Genomic DNA, 18,762 nt, shown 5'->3' with positions numbered 1-18,762 from the left:
CTCCTTCCCATTCCTGACTGACCTTTCTGTCCTGGGCCTCCTCCATTGCCAGTGTAAGGCCAAACGCAAATTGGAGGAACAGCACCTCATATTTCACTTGGGTAGCTTACAACTCAGCAATATGAATATTGATTTCTCCAACTTGCAAGTAACCCTTGCATCCCCTCTTTCTCCATCCCTCCTCGACCCTAGTCGTTATACTAGTTTTCACTGTCGCCCTGCTGCGTTTCACTGTATCACCCGTCATCACCTTCACTCCTCCATCTCCTACGCTTCAAGGAATAACGTCTTAGCCTTCCCAAACACTCCCGATAACTCAGGCCTTCCAGTCCTGACAACGTCCTCGGAATCTTCTGTGCACTCTTTCCAGTTTAATAGCATCTTTCCTACAGCAGGGAGACCAAAATGGAACACAATTCTGCAAGTGCAGCATCACCAAGGTCTAGTACAACTGTAACATAGTGTCCCAACTTTTATACTCAATTCCCTGACTGAAAGCCAACATGCCAAAACTCTTCTTCACCAGCCTATCTATCTGAAATGCCACTTCCAGGGAACTATATACTTGCACTGCTCGATCCCTCTGCTCTCCAACACTCCCCAGGGCCCTACCATTCATCCGACCATGATTTCCCAAAATGCAACTCCTCGCACTTACTTGACAAACGCCATTTGTCCTTACTTGGGCCACTTACCAAGATCATGCTGTTATTCTTGATAACAAACTTCACTAGGTTGCTCCACAGTACATTAACTGGAGACACTATTAACTACCTTTCATTCTTCTGACATCTCACCAATGATGATTCATATATCTCAGCCAGGGCTCCTACAATTTCTTCCCAGTGTCCTTAGATATACCTGATAAGATTTCTCCACCTTCACGCGATTTGGACCTCCAACACCTCCTTGACTATAATATGATTGGTATCCAAATTACTGAGCTTTTGCCAGAGCCAACATTCAGCTGATACAAGTCGAAAGACAACCTCCGGCATGAAATGACCATCTACAACAACGAAGGAGAACTATTGAAAGAACAAGTGGCTCATAAATCAGATTAAATTGCCAGTCTTAGGGTCCGCCAATGCAGTACAAATATCAGTTAATCAAGGTCTTTGATACCCAAGAAAAGAACTATATATGCAGCAGTCTAGAGTCTGTAACATTTTCTGGTTTAGTAAATTTAACCAGAATGTACTGTGGAGCAACCTAGTGCCTGTCAATCACATGTAATGTCGTCAAGCAGCCATCTACAAAATGCACCCATTGTATATGAGGCAGTATTAAACATGACATGGATGGACTGTGGAACAGGGAATGTTTTATTATCACATTTGTACTAAAACAATGGTAGACTATCTATTTCAGCTTTTAAGTGGCATACACAGCCTGTAAATGTTTACAAGCATTGCCCAGATTTGCACAAGATGATATTTCTTTATTTATCAATGGGACGAGGTTGGGCCTGTGGACCAACATCTAATGGCCGTCTAATTATCCATGAATCGAATGGCTTACTAGGCCAGATCAAGAGGTGATTACAAATCAACCATGTTGGCTTACACCTGGAGTCACAAAGAGCCTCAAGCTGCCAAAATCTCTAAGCAGAATTAGCTGGCCTTACATTTAACTCCTCCAGTTTGTTGATAGCAGTTTTTGAATCAAGTAATTTGTTTGTAAGTTCCACAATTTCCCAGTCAAGGGTCTTTTTTTCCAGTTCAGCTTTTTCAATCTGCAGAAATGGAAATAAACATGGTTATACACACAGATCAGGAATCCTGAGCTAATGAGAAGACGCGTGCACAGTAACAGATGTTTATTCGGACATGACCCAACATTATAAATATGGGGAAACAGTCATGTTAATCTGTGCAATCAAGATGCCCTTTTTGGATTAAGTGGTGCAGGGAACCATGACAGAGTGCTGCAATAGATTTACCACTGAAAAATGTCATACAATGATTATAACTAGTGATTCAGCGACTAGATACCACACCAAAATTATGCAAACTAACAATAGCCACGTTAAAAAAGACACAAAATGCTGGAGTAACTCAGGGGTCAGGCAGCATCTCTGGAGAACATGGATTTGCAATGTTCAGGGTCGGGATTCTAATTGTAGTGTTGTGGGGAGGGGATGGGGTACTAAGCTGGAAGAGAGGCGAGGGCGAGATAAACCCTGAAAAGTGATAGATAAAAGGGGTTTGATTGGCAGATTGTTGGACAGAGATGAAAAGACAAAAGGGTTTGTGATAGAGTGAAACCAGAGGAAGGAATATAGGTGGGAGGCAATGGGTGGGAAGTGGAAAGAGAGAAATGGGTGCACCTTCGGATGAGGCATAGATGAGGGGGGAGGATAGGGTGGAGTGTTTGTTCATTAGCTACCTAAAATTGGGGAATTCAATGTTAGACAACATTCAGTGAGGATAGGCGACAAAACGTTCTCAGCGATAATTTGCGCCACCAGTGCAGAGAAGGATACATTCTCAGCCCATTTCCATACTTCCTATACACTCATGACTGTGTGGCTAAATTTTGGTCTAACTCCGTTTACAGCTTTTCAGGTGACATCATTGCAGTAGGACAGATCTTGAATAATGGCGAGAAGGCATTCTGTGACAATGTGACATCTCTATTAATAATTATAAATCAGAAATATGGTGAAAAGAAAGACGCAACTGCATAGATCCAGCTTTGGCTGATAGAGGCCTGACACACACCAGAGGCAGCAAAGGCAGCATGAGGAGAGAAAGAGAACACATATGAGTGATTCAGCAAATTAAAAATGAAATTACTGTGCAAATGTACTAGTGGTTCACTGGTACCAGTAATCAACTTTGTCCTGGTATTTTCACTGTAGCCCATTCTAGCAGTTAAAACAAACATGGAAGCAGATCAGTGAAAGCAATAAGAGTTCTTGGGAATGAAGGAAGAAATAGTCACAACTGAATTAATCTGCCGAAAACAATACCTGCAATTCTGTATTAATTCTTAATATCTGCGTCAACTCGTCAGAAGACCTCCGGCTCACTCAACAGTCATCCTTCAATGAACTGATTCACATTAAACCAGATAAGCTCTGGCCAACATATAACCATCAGCTTGAAGATGATTACAACACTAATGGTTGGTTTAATTTTTGTCACCAATTGAGTGTTTGATCACCCAGTTTGTACTGAGTAAAAGATTAATTGCAGATGTGATGCTGCTGAGAGATTTTCAACTGCTGTACATTGCCCACCACAAGTTCTGAACATGCCATTAGAGGACATAAAGTAGGGTGGCAGTTTCTGTCCCATGATCAGATACACATTATTTACCTTCTCAAAAAATTCAGATAAGTGGGCCTCCAGGGCAAACCACCAACATTTAGCAGCTTCTTCACCGAAGCAAATTAAAACCTGCTCATCAGTGGATCACACTTTAGGATAATGTACTGCCTTCCAGCTGGCACAGTAAAATTATGTCGGTGTTGATTTTTCATTTTCCACACACACATTGCATTACTATCTCCAAAAAGAATATGGCACTAGCCATTCGGGTTTCCAGCGAAGGATTCCATATGCATCGTAGGGATCACTTTTTAAGAACATAAAAGCACAGAATCAGCAATAGGCATTCAGCAGTTCATGGGTGTTCTGCAAATCAATAAGCTCATGGGTTATCCCGGAGTTCAGGTGTGTAGTTCCTTGTAAGTGCCGTTACAGGTAGATATGGTGGTCAAGGCAGGTTTTGGAACATTGGCCTTCATCAGTCAGGGTTCCGAGTATAGAAATTGGAATAGACACAGAATGCTGGAGTAACTCAGTAGGTCAGGCAGCATCTCGGGAGAGAAGGAATGGGTGACGTTTCGGGTCGAGACCCTTCTTCAGACCGATTTGGGATGTTATGTTACAGTTGTACAAGACATTGGTGAGGCCACATTTGGAGTGTTATGTTCAGTTTTGGTCACCCTGCTATAGGAAGGATGTTGTTAAGCTGGAAAGAAAGCAGGGAAGATATATGAGGATGTTGCCAGGGTTTGGGGGCCTGAGCTAGAGGGAGAAGCTGGACAAGCTTTATTCCTTGGAGTGCAGAAGGCTGAGGGATGATCTTACAGAGGTGTATAAGATCATGAGGTGAATAGATAGGGTGAATGCACAGAGTCTCTTACCCAGAGTAGGGGAATAAATAACAAGAGGAGATAGGTTTAAGTTGAGAGAGGAAAGATTTAATAGGAACCTGAGGGGGAATTTTTTCACCCAGAAGTTGGTGGGTATATGGAACGAGCTGCCAGTGGAGATAATTGAGGCAGGTACTATAGCAACATTTAAAAGACATTTGGACAGGTAAATGGAATGGAAAGGTGTAGAGGGATATGGATCAAATGCACACAGGTGGGACTAGTGCAGATGGGGTATCTAGGTCAACATGGGCAAGGTGGGCCGAAGGGCCTGTTTCCGTGTTGCATGACTATATCCGTCCATATTCATTTGTATCTGCCCAGGTGTCTCTTAAATATCGTTACTGTAACTGACTCCACCACATCCTCTGGCAACTTATTCCAGATACAAACTACTCTACAGGAAAAAATTCTCCCCTAGATCCTGTTTAAACCCCTTCTCAAATAAACCTAGTTTTAGACATCCTTTCCACGGAAAACAGTCACTGGCTGTCAACATTTTCTACATCTCAATCATGTCACCATTAAACCTCCTGTGCTCCAAAGAAAGTAGACTCAGCCTATCGAATATTTCCTTCAATCCAGGCAACATCCCAGTGAATCTCTTGTGCACCCTTTCTATCTTTAGCACATATTTCCTATCCATGGTGACCGGAACTGCATATAATACTCCAAGTGCAGCCCAACCAACATTTTATGCAACTGTAATATGATGTCTCAATGCTTGAACTCAACGCTTCAGCCAATGAAGGCAAGCATGCCCAATGCATTCTTCACCACTCTGTCTACCTATGTTGCCACATTATAGGGAACTATATGTACCACTTGGGGCCTCTTTCGAAAAGGCCCTGCCATTTACTGTGTAAGTCCTGCCCTGCTTTAACTTCCCAAATCTCGAAAGAGATTTTATGAATTTATTGAAGGGGAAAGGGCTACAGGAGAGAGACTAAGGCTCCCAGAAACCAAAGTGGTCATCAATATGCAGAGCTGCAGGAGATGGGCAAGATCCTAAATGAATGTTTCTCCTGCTTTTTTCACAGAGAACATGAAGACGAGAGAATTTGGGAGAGTTAATAGCAAAGGCTTAAGGACAGTCTGTATTATAGTCGAGGCGGTAGATAAATCTCCCTTGCCTTATCAGGTGTATCCAAGAACAATATGGGAAGCTGGAGAAGAAATTGCAGGAGCTCTGGCTGAGATATATGAATCATTGTCAGACATAGGTGAGGTGCTGGAAGACAGGAGTGTGGATAATGCTGTGCCTCTATTTAAGAAGGGTTGCAAAGAAAAACAAGAACAATAAACCAGGCAACAAATAGAGCATGAAAGTTAATGGAGAGGATTCTGAAGGATAAAATATACATGCATTTGGAAAGGCAGGGGTTGATTAGGGATAGTCAGCATTTGGTGCATGGGAGATCATGTCTCATAAATTTGATTGGGTTATTGAAAGAAGTAACCAAGAAGGTTAATGATGGCAAGAACATAGACATATGAACTTCAGCAAGGCCTTTGAGAAGATTCTATGCAGTAGGTTGCGTTGGAAGTTTAGATTGCATGGGATCCACGGAGAGCTAGCTAACAGGATATAGAATTGGCTTCATGGTAGGAGGCAGAGGGTGGTGGTGGGAGGTTGTTTTTCAGACTGGCGGCCTGTGATCAGTGGTGTGCCTCAGGGATTGGTGCTGAGCCCGTTGCTGTTTGTCACCTTTATTAATGATTTGGGTGAGAATTTACAAGACATATTAGTAAAACAATTGGTATTGTAGACAGTGAAGATAATTATCAAAAATTACAGTAGGATCTTGATAAGCTGGGCAAAAGGGTCGAGGAATGGAAAATGGAATGTGATTCAGATAAGTGTTGCATTTTGGGAGTCAAACTTGGCAAGGGCACGGCCTTAGACAATGTTGTAGAGTTATCTAGGAATGCAAGTACAGATTTCCCTGAAAGTGGCGTCACAGGTGATTTTGGCACGCTGGCCTTCATCAGTTGAGGAATTGAGTATAGAAGTTGGGGAGTTATGTCGCAGTTGTACAAGTTGGTGAGGCTGCACCAGGAGTAGACAATAGACAATAGACAATAGGTGCAGGAGTAGGCCATTCAGCCCTTCGAGCCAGCACCGCCATTCAATGCGATCATGGCTGATCACTATCAATCAGTACCCCGTTCCTGCCTTCTCCCCATACCCCCTCACTCCGCTATCCTTAAGAGCTCTATCCAGCTCTCTCTTGAAAGCATCCAACGAACTGGCCTCCACTGCCTTCTGAGGCAGAGAATTCCACACCTTCACCACCCTCTGACTGAAAAAGTTCTTCCTCATCTCCGTTCTAAATGGCCTACCCCTTATTCTCAAACTGTGGCCCCTTGTTCTGGACTCCCCCAACATTGGGAACATGTTATCTGCCTCTAATGTGTCCAATCCCCTAATTATCTTATATGTTTCAATAAGATCCCCCCTCATCCTTCTAAATTCCAGTGTATACAAGCCCAATCGCTCCAGCCTTTCAACATACGACAGTCCCGCCATTCCGGGAATTAATCTAGTGAACCTACGCTGCACGCCCTCCATAGCAAGAATATCCTTCCTCAAATTTGGAGACCAAAACTGCACACAGTACTCCAGGTGCGGTCTCACCAGGGCCCGGTACAACTGTAGAAGGACCTCTTTGCTCCTATACTCAACTCCTCTTGTTACGAAGGCCAACATTCCATTGGCTTTCTTCACTGCCTGCTGAACCTGCATGCTTCCTTTCATTGACTGATGCACTAGGACACCCAGATCTCGTTGAACTCCCCCTCCTCCTAACTTGACACCATTCAGATAATAATCTGCCTTTCTATTCTTACTTCCAAAGTGAATAACCTCACACTTATCTACATTAAACTGCATCTGCCATGTATCCGCCCACTCACACAACCTGTCCAGGTCACCCTGCAGCCTTATTGCATCACCCCATCAGTAGTGTGTTCAATTTTGGTCACCCTGCTAATATGCTATTAAGCTGGAAGGAGTGCAGTGATTTACGAGGATGTTGACTGGACTTGTAGTCTGAGCTACAGAAAGACGTTCGACAGACTAATCCCTAATCAACAGTGCAACCGTGTTATCTCTCTTACTTCGATCTCTCATCAGTACACCAGCAAATTGGGCTTTCTGTCCTACCTATCCCTGAACCATGTTTCCACAATAGCTATATCACAATCCCATGTGCCAATTCTTGCTCACAGTTCATCTGCCTTATCTGAGAGACTTCTAGCATTAAAGCAAATGCAGTTTGGCCTATTAGACTTTCCATGCTCCTTGTCCTATCTACTGCACTTGCTTGCTTGAACTCTCAATTTGCTTCAACTTTCTCTTGTGATATACGACTTTGGCTCCCTCTCCTGCCAGACAAACCCTCCTGAGTAGCACGAACAAACCACCCCATCAGGATTTTAGTCACCCGCCAGTTCAAGTGTCACCCATCTCTCTTGTATAGGTCAATGCTGCCCCAGAAGTGATCACAATTCTACAACTAGCTTAAGTCCTCGCACTTGCATCAGCTCTTCATTCACACATGAATTTACCTTATCCTATTCCCTTTCTCACTAGCATGTTGCACAAGGACTAATCCTGGGATTACAACCTTTAAAGTCCTTCTGCCTTTTACAACTTTTACTTCTCCACCTATATTTACTTTGCAGAACCTTATCTCCCTTCCTGACTCTGTTGTTAGTACCAATGTCGACCACAACCTCAGGCTATTTACAATCTCCTTTCAGAATGTTCTGCCCACTCAAGAGAAAGCCTTAATCCTGGCTCTAGGGAGGCAACCATCCATTCGGGAGCTTGGTTTAGGGCCACAGTAAAGCCTGTGTCCAAAATGAATAGAATCCCCTTATTACTAACATTCAATGGACACTGACCTTTCCTGCTGTCCAGAAGAACCAGATGCGGTATCAGTGATCTAACGGCTGCTTTCCTGAGGGGCCATCCCCTCGACCACAAAACAGTATACTTGTTAGAGAGGAGAAAAACACAGGAGTTTCTGTACTACAAGCATGCCCCTCCTGGCAGTCACATATCTCTCTGACTGAATCTGCAGTGTAACCACCTCTCCAATGGTCATCTGTGCAAAACCTTCTGCCTCAGGAACCTGAGGGCATACATTCACAGAAACACAGGAATATTGGGTTTGCATTCACAGGAACTTGGGGTATACATGCACAAATCTTTCAAATTAGCAGAACAAGTTGAAAAGGCCGGTAGGAAAGCAAATGGAATGCTTGGTTTTATCGACAGAAGAAGTCAATTAAAAATCAGTTAATGTGTTAAGCCTTTACAACTATTGGTTTAGCTAGATATTGGCCAGGAGCAATCAAATGGGTCTAGCTTGGATGAGTCAGGCCAAAGAACCTGCTTCCGTGCTGCGAGACTCTGACCCAACGATAAAAGGATGGCGAGATACGAATCTGACTTGCTTCGCCTCCAATTTTGTGGATTCTGAGCTGGCATGAGGCCAAGGAGAGATCTGCACACTCTGCAGTAGTGGGCAGGCAGTGCTTGATGCAATGGGATGGTGGTTAGGTGGATTGTTTGGAATGTTATTGTGTTCTTCTTTCCACTGCTTGTGCTCCTGTCGTGGAAGCTTGACATTCATAGTTCCTCCTAGGATGTTATTTTACAATTTTCAGCAGTCAAATGCCAGAGATTTGTACGAGTCTATGAAGATCTATCTATCCATCTTTAGGATGTCCTGAAACATTTACTCTACTTTTCTGGAAATTGCCCGCCATGAAAGAGATTGGGGTAGAGTACTTGCATTGCATGTCTGGCATTTTGTATCTGGACATTTTGGCCTAGAAAATATCAATCAATACAATAAAAATAATAGAGAAACTGACTGAATAAAGTGAACTGTAACATGTCAATTATTCTGAAGACAATAATTCAGGATGGTATCTGTTGAATGAACAATACTGAAGAATAAACCTGCCTTCTGCTCAAGTAGGGTCAGTGCTATGTAATGGGTGAGCGCTGTGAAATTCAAACAATTCCCTTTCAAAATGATCACTCACCAGGGCATGCAGTTTGTCCTCCAGATCCTGATTGGCTCGTTGGGATGCAGTGTAACTATTCTGTAATCTACAAGGGCAGAAGAAACATAATCCATTTGAACATTTACATATAATATGGCAACTATACATGCAAATGTCTGCCAGCTGGCAGAGAAGCTCATTTAATCAATCTTAACACAAAAACAAAAAGATTCCAGGTACTCCTTTATTATATACAATTACCTCTCCTAATATGGTGCCATTACGCTTTCCAGAAACATGTCAATTATTTTACAAAGAATATTCTTACCTTCTTGCTGATTACAAAATTGTAGATACCTCAATACCAGCAAGGGTTGGGACTCTTGAGGCACAGAGATTGTTGGAATCAGGTTCTGATGAACAGGTGGAGGGCAGCCAAAGACTATGTGTTTCAGTGGAGTCAAAAATAAAGTCTAAACAGATCACTGCTTGTCCACAACCAAGAGTAAGCTATTCAGGAAGACAAAATATGTAGGAAGGAACTGCAGATGCTGGTTTATATCAAAGATAGACTGAAAAGGCTAGGGTAACTCAGCGGGACAGGCAGCATCTCTGGAGAGAAGGAATGGGTGGTAACCTTTCGGGTCTCGACCCAAAACATTACCACCCATTCCTTCTCTCCAGAGATGCTGCCTGTCCTGCTTAGTTATTACAACTTTGTGTGTCTATTCAGGAGCAGAGATCTCCTGACCACAACAGATCACTATTACATTGGAGTTAACAGGGATGTCAAATAAATACATATCCTTGTTAAATGGGAGTGAGTAATTTCCATGTATGTGCAGTTCACTTTTGTTTGATCACGACATGTAGTAATTGTTTGCATGACCAGCTTTTTATTACTCATCTCTGATTATCCCTTCAATTGAGAGGTTTCCTCAACTCATTCATCGAATTAAAATTCAAAGAGTATGGAGACACATATGCCAAACGGGATATGATTTCCTGAAGGATTTAGTCAACCAAATGGGTTCATAAGGCAATCTGATCATTTTATAATCACCAGATGTGCACTTCCTATTGGCATTGACATCAGCCAAGGTCTGGCCTAGAGAAACACTTGCCTGCATTTTTCAACAGCACAATGGAAACCATGTGCAAGTGTTTGAAGGGTTACGGAAATGGCATTTGCCAGTTGCACAAATGCAGTTCCACCAGTCTCTGAGGTCTTTTGCATTGGGTCCAGTACTCTTTCATCACGACCATTGAGATGTAAAGGGGTGAAGAGTTTCATTGAACCTAATTTACATCACTGGTGGGAGGCAATACATTTTCTAACTCACATGCTTGGGTAAGGGATAGAACATTCTATGATGACCCTGTTATATTGTTGTACCCTATGAGCTATTCTGTGGACAATGTTTTTCCTTGACTGCTTCAGCAGTGATCAGTGATTCGTAATAATCATCCATTATAATGATTCCAGGTAAAATGACAATGTGTACAGTCTGGAGACTCCGCCCAATTGAATTAAAGCCTGGCCAACTGACCAAAACTCAAAAGGTCCCCAACAATGTGACAATGTTTAGATCGTCAATCATACACTCCAATAAAAGGTTGTGGTTCAGATCAGGCCATGCTGTGCCAATGTTGCTCAGTATTAGAGATTTATCTAGGACAGGATGAATTGTACTTTTAGACAATTGTAATTTTTGGCTGGATGGCAGAAGCCAAAGAGTGGCAATAAAGGGGGCTTTTTTTGTTTGGCTGCCAGTGACTAGCGGTGTTCCACAGGTGTCGGTGCTGGGGCCGCTACTCTTCACGATTTGGATGGGGGAATTGAAGGCTTTGTGGCCAAGTTTGCAGATCACATGGATAGGTGGAAGGGCAGGTAGTGTAGTGAAAGCAGAGACTCGGCGGAAGGACAGATTGGGAGAGTGGGCAAAGAAGTGGCAGATGGAATACAGGGCAGCAAAGTGTGGTGTCATGCATTTGGTAGTAGGAATAAAGGCGTAGATAATTTTCTAAATGGAGAATTCAAAAATCGGAGGAAGAAACTTGGGAGGGCTGGTGCAGGATTCCTAAAAAGTTAATTTACATGTTGAATCAGTAGTCAGGAAGATAAATATAATGATACCTTTTATTTCGAGGGGACTAGAATATAATAACAGGGATGTAATGCCGATGCTATATAAGGCACTGGTCAGACCGCATTTGGAGTATTGTGAGCAGTTGAGAAAGGATGGGCTGGCATTGGAGAGGGTCCAGAGTTTTACGAGAAAGATCCCAGGAATGATTGGGTTAAAATATATGAACATTTGATGGTACTGGGCCTGTACTCGCTGGAGTTTAGAAGGATGAAGGGGTTTCCTCATTGAAACTTACTGAATAGTGAATGGTCTGGATAGAGTGGATGTGGAGAGGATGTTTCCACTAGTGGGAGAGTCTGGGACCACAGGCCTCAGAATAAATGCAGGTATCTTTAGAACAGAGGAGGAATTTATTTAGTTAGAGGGTGGTGAATCTGCGGAATCCATTGCCACAGACAGTTGTGGAGGCCAAGTCAATAGATATTTTAAGGTGGAGTTTGACAGATTATTGATTAATAAGGGTGTCAGGGGTTATGGGAAGAAAGCAGGAAAATAGGGTTGGCGGGGGGGGGGGGGGGAGAAGAATAGATTAGCCATAATTGAATGATGGAATAGACTCAATGGGCTGAGTGGTGTAATTCTGCTCCAATATCTTATGGGTGAAAAGGATGGGAAGATGGGAGAGTGTTAGTAAATTACACAGGGAAATGACACTCGCAGACAAGTAGGGTTGTTTTAGGCTGGCAAGGTGACCTTTACCACGTAGAAGCCAAATATCAGATCTCAGGTATACCTCAGCCTTCTCTGATTCACAATATCAACCAACCAAAATCAAGCCAGACCTTGTCATCCGGAAATCTTTGCTCCATAGCCTCCAACTTCGTAGTGTTCCAACCCTGCACTGGCTGCTTCCACCTCCTACCCTAGATCCACAAACAGGACTCTTGGTAGACCTATTGTTTCAGCCTGCTCTTGCCCTACCTAACTTATTTCTTACTACCTTGACATAATCCTGCTCCTCCAGTCCAGTCCCTTCCCATTGCTCTCCAGAGATGCTGTCCGACTGAGTTACTCCAACATTTTATGCTTTTATTTAACCAGTGTGTTTGAGGCAAGTACAATAATAACAATTAAATGACGTTTGGACAGGTAGACGGACAGAAACGGTTTGACGGGTGTGGGACAAATGAGATTGGTTTAGATTAGATTGGTTTCTTGGTTGGCATTGCCGAGTTGGACTGAAGGACCTATTTCATGCGGTATTACTCTGTTTACAATAGAAAAGGCACAAAATGCTGGAGTAAATCAGCCGTAAAGGCAGCATTCTCTGGAAGAACATGGATAGACAACATTTTGGGTCAGACCTTTCTTCATATTGAAAGAGCTACCAGCAAAGGACACTGTCTTTTTCTGTAACTCCAAAAGGTCCTGGGTTCTATTTGCTCAATCTCTAATGATACTGTTGCTCTAGTTCATGCAGCGGGGACCTTAGAGAAGCAAAGTGGAGAAATGACAACTGTCTCACCCCAGGTCATAGAGGTTTCCCAAGTCCAAGATAGCCTCCAAAGTAAACACACATATTACATGTTGGCATAACGTATTGAGCAGCCCTTGAAGAAAACGTGCTGTTAGGAAATTCTTATTGCCTGTGAGTAACATAAAAATTTCAGGAAAAGTAAACTGACCAAACCTCAGCAGCAAATTAAAATTTACATGCAATTATGTTTTATGCACAGGTTCTGTGTTAAATTATTTTTCTGTGCTAGTGCATACCACACATAAAAGTGTCAAGTTGATTTTCGCAGACTGTGTAACAGCCACACTTCTGCAATCCACCAATTTAAAAAACATCAAAATGCAATTATTATGCAATCAGCAATGGCACACTAGCAAATGAAAACTTAAACAATTCTGTTCAATAGCTGTTATGTTTGCCTTGGGTCTTCAAAACTCATGAACATTACATAAGTCTAAAATTTAGAAACGCAATGTGATTTATTCAGAATTTTCAATACAAGACTTTCAAGAGAGAGCTAGATAGAGCTCTTAAGGATAGCGGAGTCAGGGGTTATGGGGAGAAGGCAGGAACGGGGTACTGATTGAGAATGATCAGCCATGATCACATTGAATGGCGGTGCTGGCTCGAAGGGCCGAATGGCCTACTCCTGCACCTATTGTCTATTGTCCAAGACTGAAAAGCTTGAAAGTGCTATGAAAAATGTCACATTCTCGACATGCAAAAGTTGAAACTTTAAAAGTTAATCTACACACCACAGAATGCCACCTTTTCAGGCACTGACCTGCGGAATTTGTCCTTCAGTTTGTCCACTTCGTCCCGAGCATGGTTCAGCTCTGCCTCAAGGTAATGTCGGCTGGAGTCAAAGTCAGCCTCCATTATCTCCAGCCTTTTTGTGCTATGGGTCAGCTTTCGAAGTAGCTCTTCATTCTGTTGCCGCAACAGTCTGTTTAAAAAATATACAATTGGAAGGTCTGTTTGAAATTAGAGCATGGTGTCTAAGACTAAGAGCATTCACCAGGACCAAATAACAACATCCAATTTGGTGAACAGAAGGTCGGCAGTTTGGGGAGAATAATACCAGGGACAACAGGATGATGACAAGTAGCCTTTGAAGGAAATTTGAAAAATTTGGATAATTAAATGGCAAGATTGTAAGAGGTAGAGAGATGAGTTGCAGGAAATATATCATCAAGCCGCAATCTTAATAGAAGCACAAATCTCCAAAGAGTCGCAAAATGCTCTCATTCTTTCTCAATGGAACATGGTCAACCATTGATCTGTAAATGCTGCAATGAATATTCATCATGACATATCCATGTACCCTTCTGATTACTTCCAAATTCTATGCCAATTAACCCACGTGACAGAGCTAAAACAAAATGTCAGATTTATTGACAAAGTAAAAAAACAAAGTTATATACAAAGTAAATAAATAGACGTATACTAGAGTCTCATTAATTTATTTGAACTTTTTAAAGAGGGAACTATGTACTACAGCAAGGCCTTCAAATATACTTCACCAAGGCCATTGACATGGTTAGTTTTTCTGGAAGGTCAGATCACATGGGATCCAAGGTGATCTAGTTAAGCAAGCACGTAATTGGCTTGAAGGTAGGAAGCAGAGGATGATTCTTTGGATTGGAGGCCTGTGGGTAATTGTGTGCCTCAGGGGATGGGTGCTGGCCCATTGCTATTTGCAACCTTTATTGTCTACTCATCATGCCTTGCACATTCTCACCCGAATCATTGACATAAACCACAAACAGCAATGGGCACAGCACCAACCCCCGCGGCACATCACTAGTCACAGGCCTCCAGTCTGGAAACATAGCCTTTCACCATCACACTTTCCTTCCTTCTATAAGCCAATTCTATATCCAGGCAATGGGCTCTCCCTGCATGCCATGCAATCTAACCTTCCAGAGCAACCTAGCATGTGGAACATTGTCTATATTGTCTATATTGACTTCAGCAAGGCCTTCAATAATGTTTACAGCCTTGACCTCCTCAAACTTGTTGGTTACTACTTCAAAAAATTCAATGCCATGAGACAAGGCATGAAAGAAAGCTTGCGGGGAATATAAAAACTCACTGTAAAAGCTTCTTTAGATATGTGAAGAGGAAAAGATTAGTGAAGCCAAATGTAGGTCCGTTCCAGTCAGAAACAGGTGAATTTATAATGGGAAACAAGGAAATGACAGACCAGATAAACAAATACTTTGGTTCTGTCTTCACGAAGGAAGACACAAACAATCTCCCAGAAATACTAGAGGACCGAGAATCTAATGGGAGGGAGGAACTGAAGGGAATCCACATTAGTCAGGAAATGGTGTTAGGTAAACTGTTGGGACTGAAGGCAGATAAATTCCCAGGGCCTGATGGTCTGCCTCAGAGTACTGGAGGTGGCTCTAGAAATCGTAGATGCATTGGTGATCATTTTCCAATGTTCTCTCGACTCTGGATCAGTTCCTGGGGACTGGAGGGTACCTAATGTAACCCCACTTTCTAAGAAAGGAGAAAGAGAGAATATGGGGAATTATAGACCAGTTAGCCTTACATCGATAGTGGGGAAGATGCTCGAGTCGATTGTTAAAGATGTCATAGCAGCGCATTTGGAAAGCAGTGACAGGATCGGCCAAAGTCAGCATGCATTTATGAAGGGGAAATTATGCTTGACTAATCTTCTGGAATTTTTTTGAGCAAGTAACAATTAGAATGGATAAGGGAGAGCCAGTGGATGTGGTGTATCTGGAATTTCAAAAAGCCTTTGACAAGGTCCCACACAAGAGATTAGTGTGCAAAATTGAACAACATGGTATTGGGGGTAAAATATTGACATGGATAGAGAACTGGTTGGCAGACAGGAAGCAAAGAGTAGGAATTAACGGGTCCTTTTCAGAGGCTCATTGCTGGGACCCCAGTTATTTACAATATGTATTAACGATTTAGACGAGGGAATTAAATATAACATCTCCAAGTTTGCGGATGACACAAAGCTGGGTGGCAGTGTGAGCTGTGAGGAGGATGCTATGAGGCTGCAGGGTGACTTGCATAGGTTGGGTGAGTGGGCAGATGCAGTATAAATGTGAGGTTATCCACTTTGGTGGATATCCACAAGGCAAATTGTTATCTGAATGGTGTCAGATTGGGAAAAGGGGAGGTGCAACGAGACCTGGGTGTCCCTGTCCATTAGTCACTGAAAATAAGCATGCAGGTGCAGCAGGCAGTGAAGAATGCAAATGGCATGTTGGCCTTTTATAGCGAACGGATTTGAGTATCGGAGCAAGGAAGTCCTACCGCAGTTGTACTGGGTCCTGGTAAGACCACACCTGGAGTATTGTCTGCAGTTTTGGTCTCCTAATTTGAGGAAGGATAGTATTGCTATTGAGGGAATGCAGCATAGGTTCATCAGGTTAATTCCCGGGATGGCAGAATGGGTCGACTGGGCTTGTATTCACTGGAATTTAGAAGGTTGAGAGGGGATCTTATAGAAACATATAAAATTCTTAAGGCTAGATGCAGGAAAAATGTTCCCATTGTTAGGGGTGTCTAGAACTGGGGGTCACAGTTTTAGAATAAGGGGTAGGCCATTTAGGACGGAGATGAGGAAAAACTTTTTCACCCATGTGTGGATTTCACTGGATTTTTTCAAGAGAGAGTTAGATTTAGCTTGATGGGCTAATGGAATTAAGGGCTATGGGGAAAAGCAGGAACAGGGTACTGATTGTGGATGATCAGCCATAATCATCTTGAATGGCAGTGCTGGCTCGAAGGGCCGAATGGCCTACCCCTATAATTATTTTCTCTGTTTCAATGTTTATTTAGTACTACCAGTACTTCATCCCCAGTTATAATTTCTTCAATCAAAAGGGACACTGTCGTATGAATAGAGCAAACATACTGTATTCTTTACCTAACCTCACAAGCTGCAGACTTTCAATACACCATCTGTCAATGCACATTTAAAGCAACACCCATTTCTCTAATGTTTGACTGTTTTAACAGATTTTGAGCCATACAGCATTAGAGACTTATGTTTTCTGCTGCTTATGCTGAGAGGTGCATTTATAAATATTTCATACAGTAATCCTGTATCACATTGCTTATAACTGGTTAGGTGACCGGTACTTCAGGCAAACAGCCTGCCAGATGGACTTTAGGAATGAGAGCAGCATATTCAGCATTACATTCAAAGGAAAAACAACCTTTAATAATTCACACTTTCTCTTCTATTTCAGGTACCTTATACCTAGTCTTCATTAATATGCTAGCAGGGCATGAGTGGTGCACTGTATTAGAAGGCTAAGTTCTCACTGATTGGAATATTTTACAATTGAACTTTCTTCCCGTGTAATTCAAACAGTGCATCTAAATAAAACATAGAAAGTATAGAAAGCACAGGTGTAGGCCCTTTAGCCTACCACATCTACGCCGACCAAGATTCCAATTTAAATCAATCCCATCTACATTCACCTGATAGGTACCCCTCTATTCCCCGTTGCATTTCATTGCATTGAAGACTTGCCTTGCAAATCTACTTTAACATAACATAACATAACATAACATAACATAACAACACTTTATTGTCACTCGGCACAACACCGAACGAAATTTCAGCAGTCACAGCAAAAAAAGAAAAGAACACAGGACACACGACCCCAACACAAACATCCATCACAGTGACTCCAAACACCCCCTCACTGTGATGGAGGCAACAAAACTTCCCCTCTCTTCCCCCCGCACCCACGGACAGACAACTCGACCTCTACCGAGGCAACCGACACGCACAGCCCCTGCAAGGGGATGGAAGGCCCCCCGGCCGAGCCGCCCCGGGCACCGAAACGTCCCGCGGCCGCACCGGGTGATGTTAAGTCCATCGGCCGAGCCGCACCGGGCACCGAAACGTCCCGCGGCCGAGCCGCACCGGGCACTGAAACGTCCTGCAGCCGAGCCGCGCCGGCGATGTTAAGTCCCGCAGCCGAGCCGCACCGGGCACTGAAACGTCCCGCGGCCGAGCCGCACCGGGCACTGAAACGTCCCACGGCCGAGCCGCACCGGGCACTGAAACGTCCCGCAGCCGAGCCGCGCCGGCGATGTTAAGTCCAGCGGCCAAGCCGCGCCGGGCGATGGAAGGCCCCGCGGGCGAGCTGCGCCCCGGGGAAGAGACCTAATAAAAGAAAGGTTTCCCCCGCCCCACCCCCCCAACACACCCACCCCCCCACCACACATACACAGCCAAAAACAGAAACAAAAACCATCCCAGCACCGACACAAACAAATAAAACCCAAAAAAAGACAAACAGACTGCCAGAGAGCCGCAGCCGTTAGGCGCAGCCAACTCCTCCCCAAATGCAAACTTTCCCCCTAACACCTTAAACCTTTAGCATTTGACATTTCCACAATAGGAAAAACTTTCTGACTACCAATGATGGCTCTCATAATTTTTATTCTCGTTTCAGATCACCCCTTAGCCTCTGACACTCCAAAAAAAAACCAATTTAAGTTTAACAAAACAACACAGCACTGGAGCAACTCAGCAGGTGGCAGCATCCATGGAGGATATGGATAGATGACCTTTCAGGTTGAGATCCTTCACCAGACTCTTCTTCTGTCTGAATAAGGGTCTCGTCCCAAAACGTCATCCATCTATGTTCTCCTGGGATGCTGCCTGACCTGCTGAGTTACTCCTTTTGTGTATTAACCAGAATCTGCAATTCTTTGTTTCAAAGTTTGTCCAACCTCTTCTTATAGCTAATAAACTAAATTCTTAGCAACATTCTGGTGAATCTCTTCTTTATTCACTCCTAAGTCTCCATATTCTTCCAAGAGCATGGGAATGCAAATATATTGACAGTTTATTGAGCATATTGTTCATTCTGTTTCCCAGATCTTGGCCAGCAGCTGTGGAGTCACCCAGCTACTTAAAATTACTGAGGATATGTGTCTCCACTCGTCTTTTAATCAAT

General features: G+C 43.2%; 1 protein-coding gene across 4 annotated transcripts in view; it reads right to left on the bottom strand.

Moving 5' to 3' along the window:
* tjap1 (tight junction associated protein 1 (peripheral)) overlaps positions 1-18,762 on the bottom strand; it is a 106,693-nt gene that overhangs the window by 29,560 nt on the left and 58,371 nt on the right. For 3 of the 4 annotated variants that reach the window (XM_078398807.1, XM_078398808.1, XM_078398810.1), the window contains 4 exons: positions 13,578-13,739; positions 9,227-9,293; positions 2,683-2,712; positions 1,628-1,735 (listed from right to left, as the gene is read on the bottom strand). In XM_078398807.1, coding sequence (XP_078254933.1) covers positions 1,628-1,735; positions 2,683-2,712; positions 9,227-9,293; positions 13,578-13,739 — 367 coding nt within the window. The remainder of the gene's footprint in view (positions 1-1,627; positions 1,736-2,682; positions 2,713-9,226; positions 9,294-13,577; positions 13,740-18,762) is intronic. The other variant, XM_078398809.1, reaches the window with a different exon arrangement.

Source organism: Rhinoraja longicauda, chromosome 5 (genome assembly GCF_053455715.1).
Source record: "Rhinoraja longicauda isolate Sanriku21f chromosome 5, sRhiLon1.1, whole genome shotgun sequence".
Lineage (NCBI taxonomy): Eukaryota > Metazoa > Chordata > Chondrichthyes > Rajiformes > Arhynchobatidae > Rhinoraja > Rhinoraja longicauda.
This window is presented reverse-complemented; position numbering and strand designations above follow the sequence as displayed.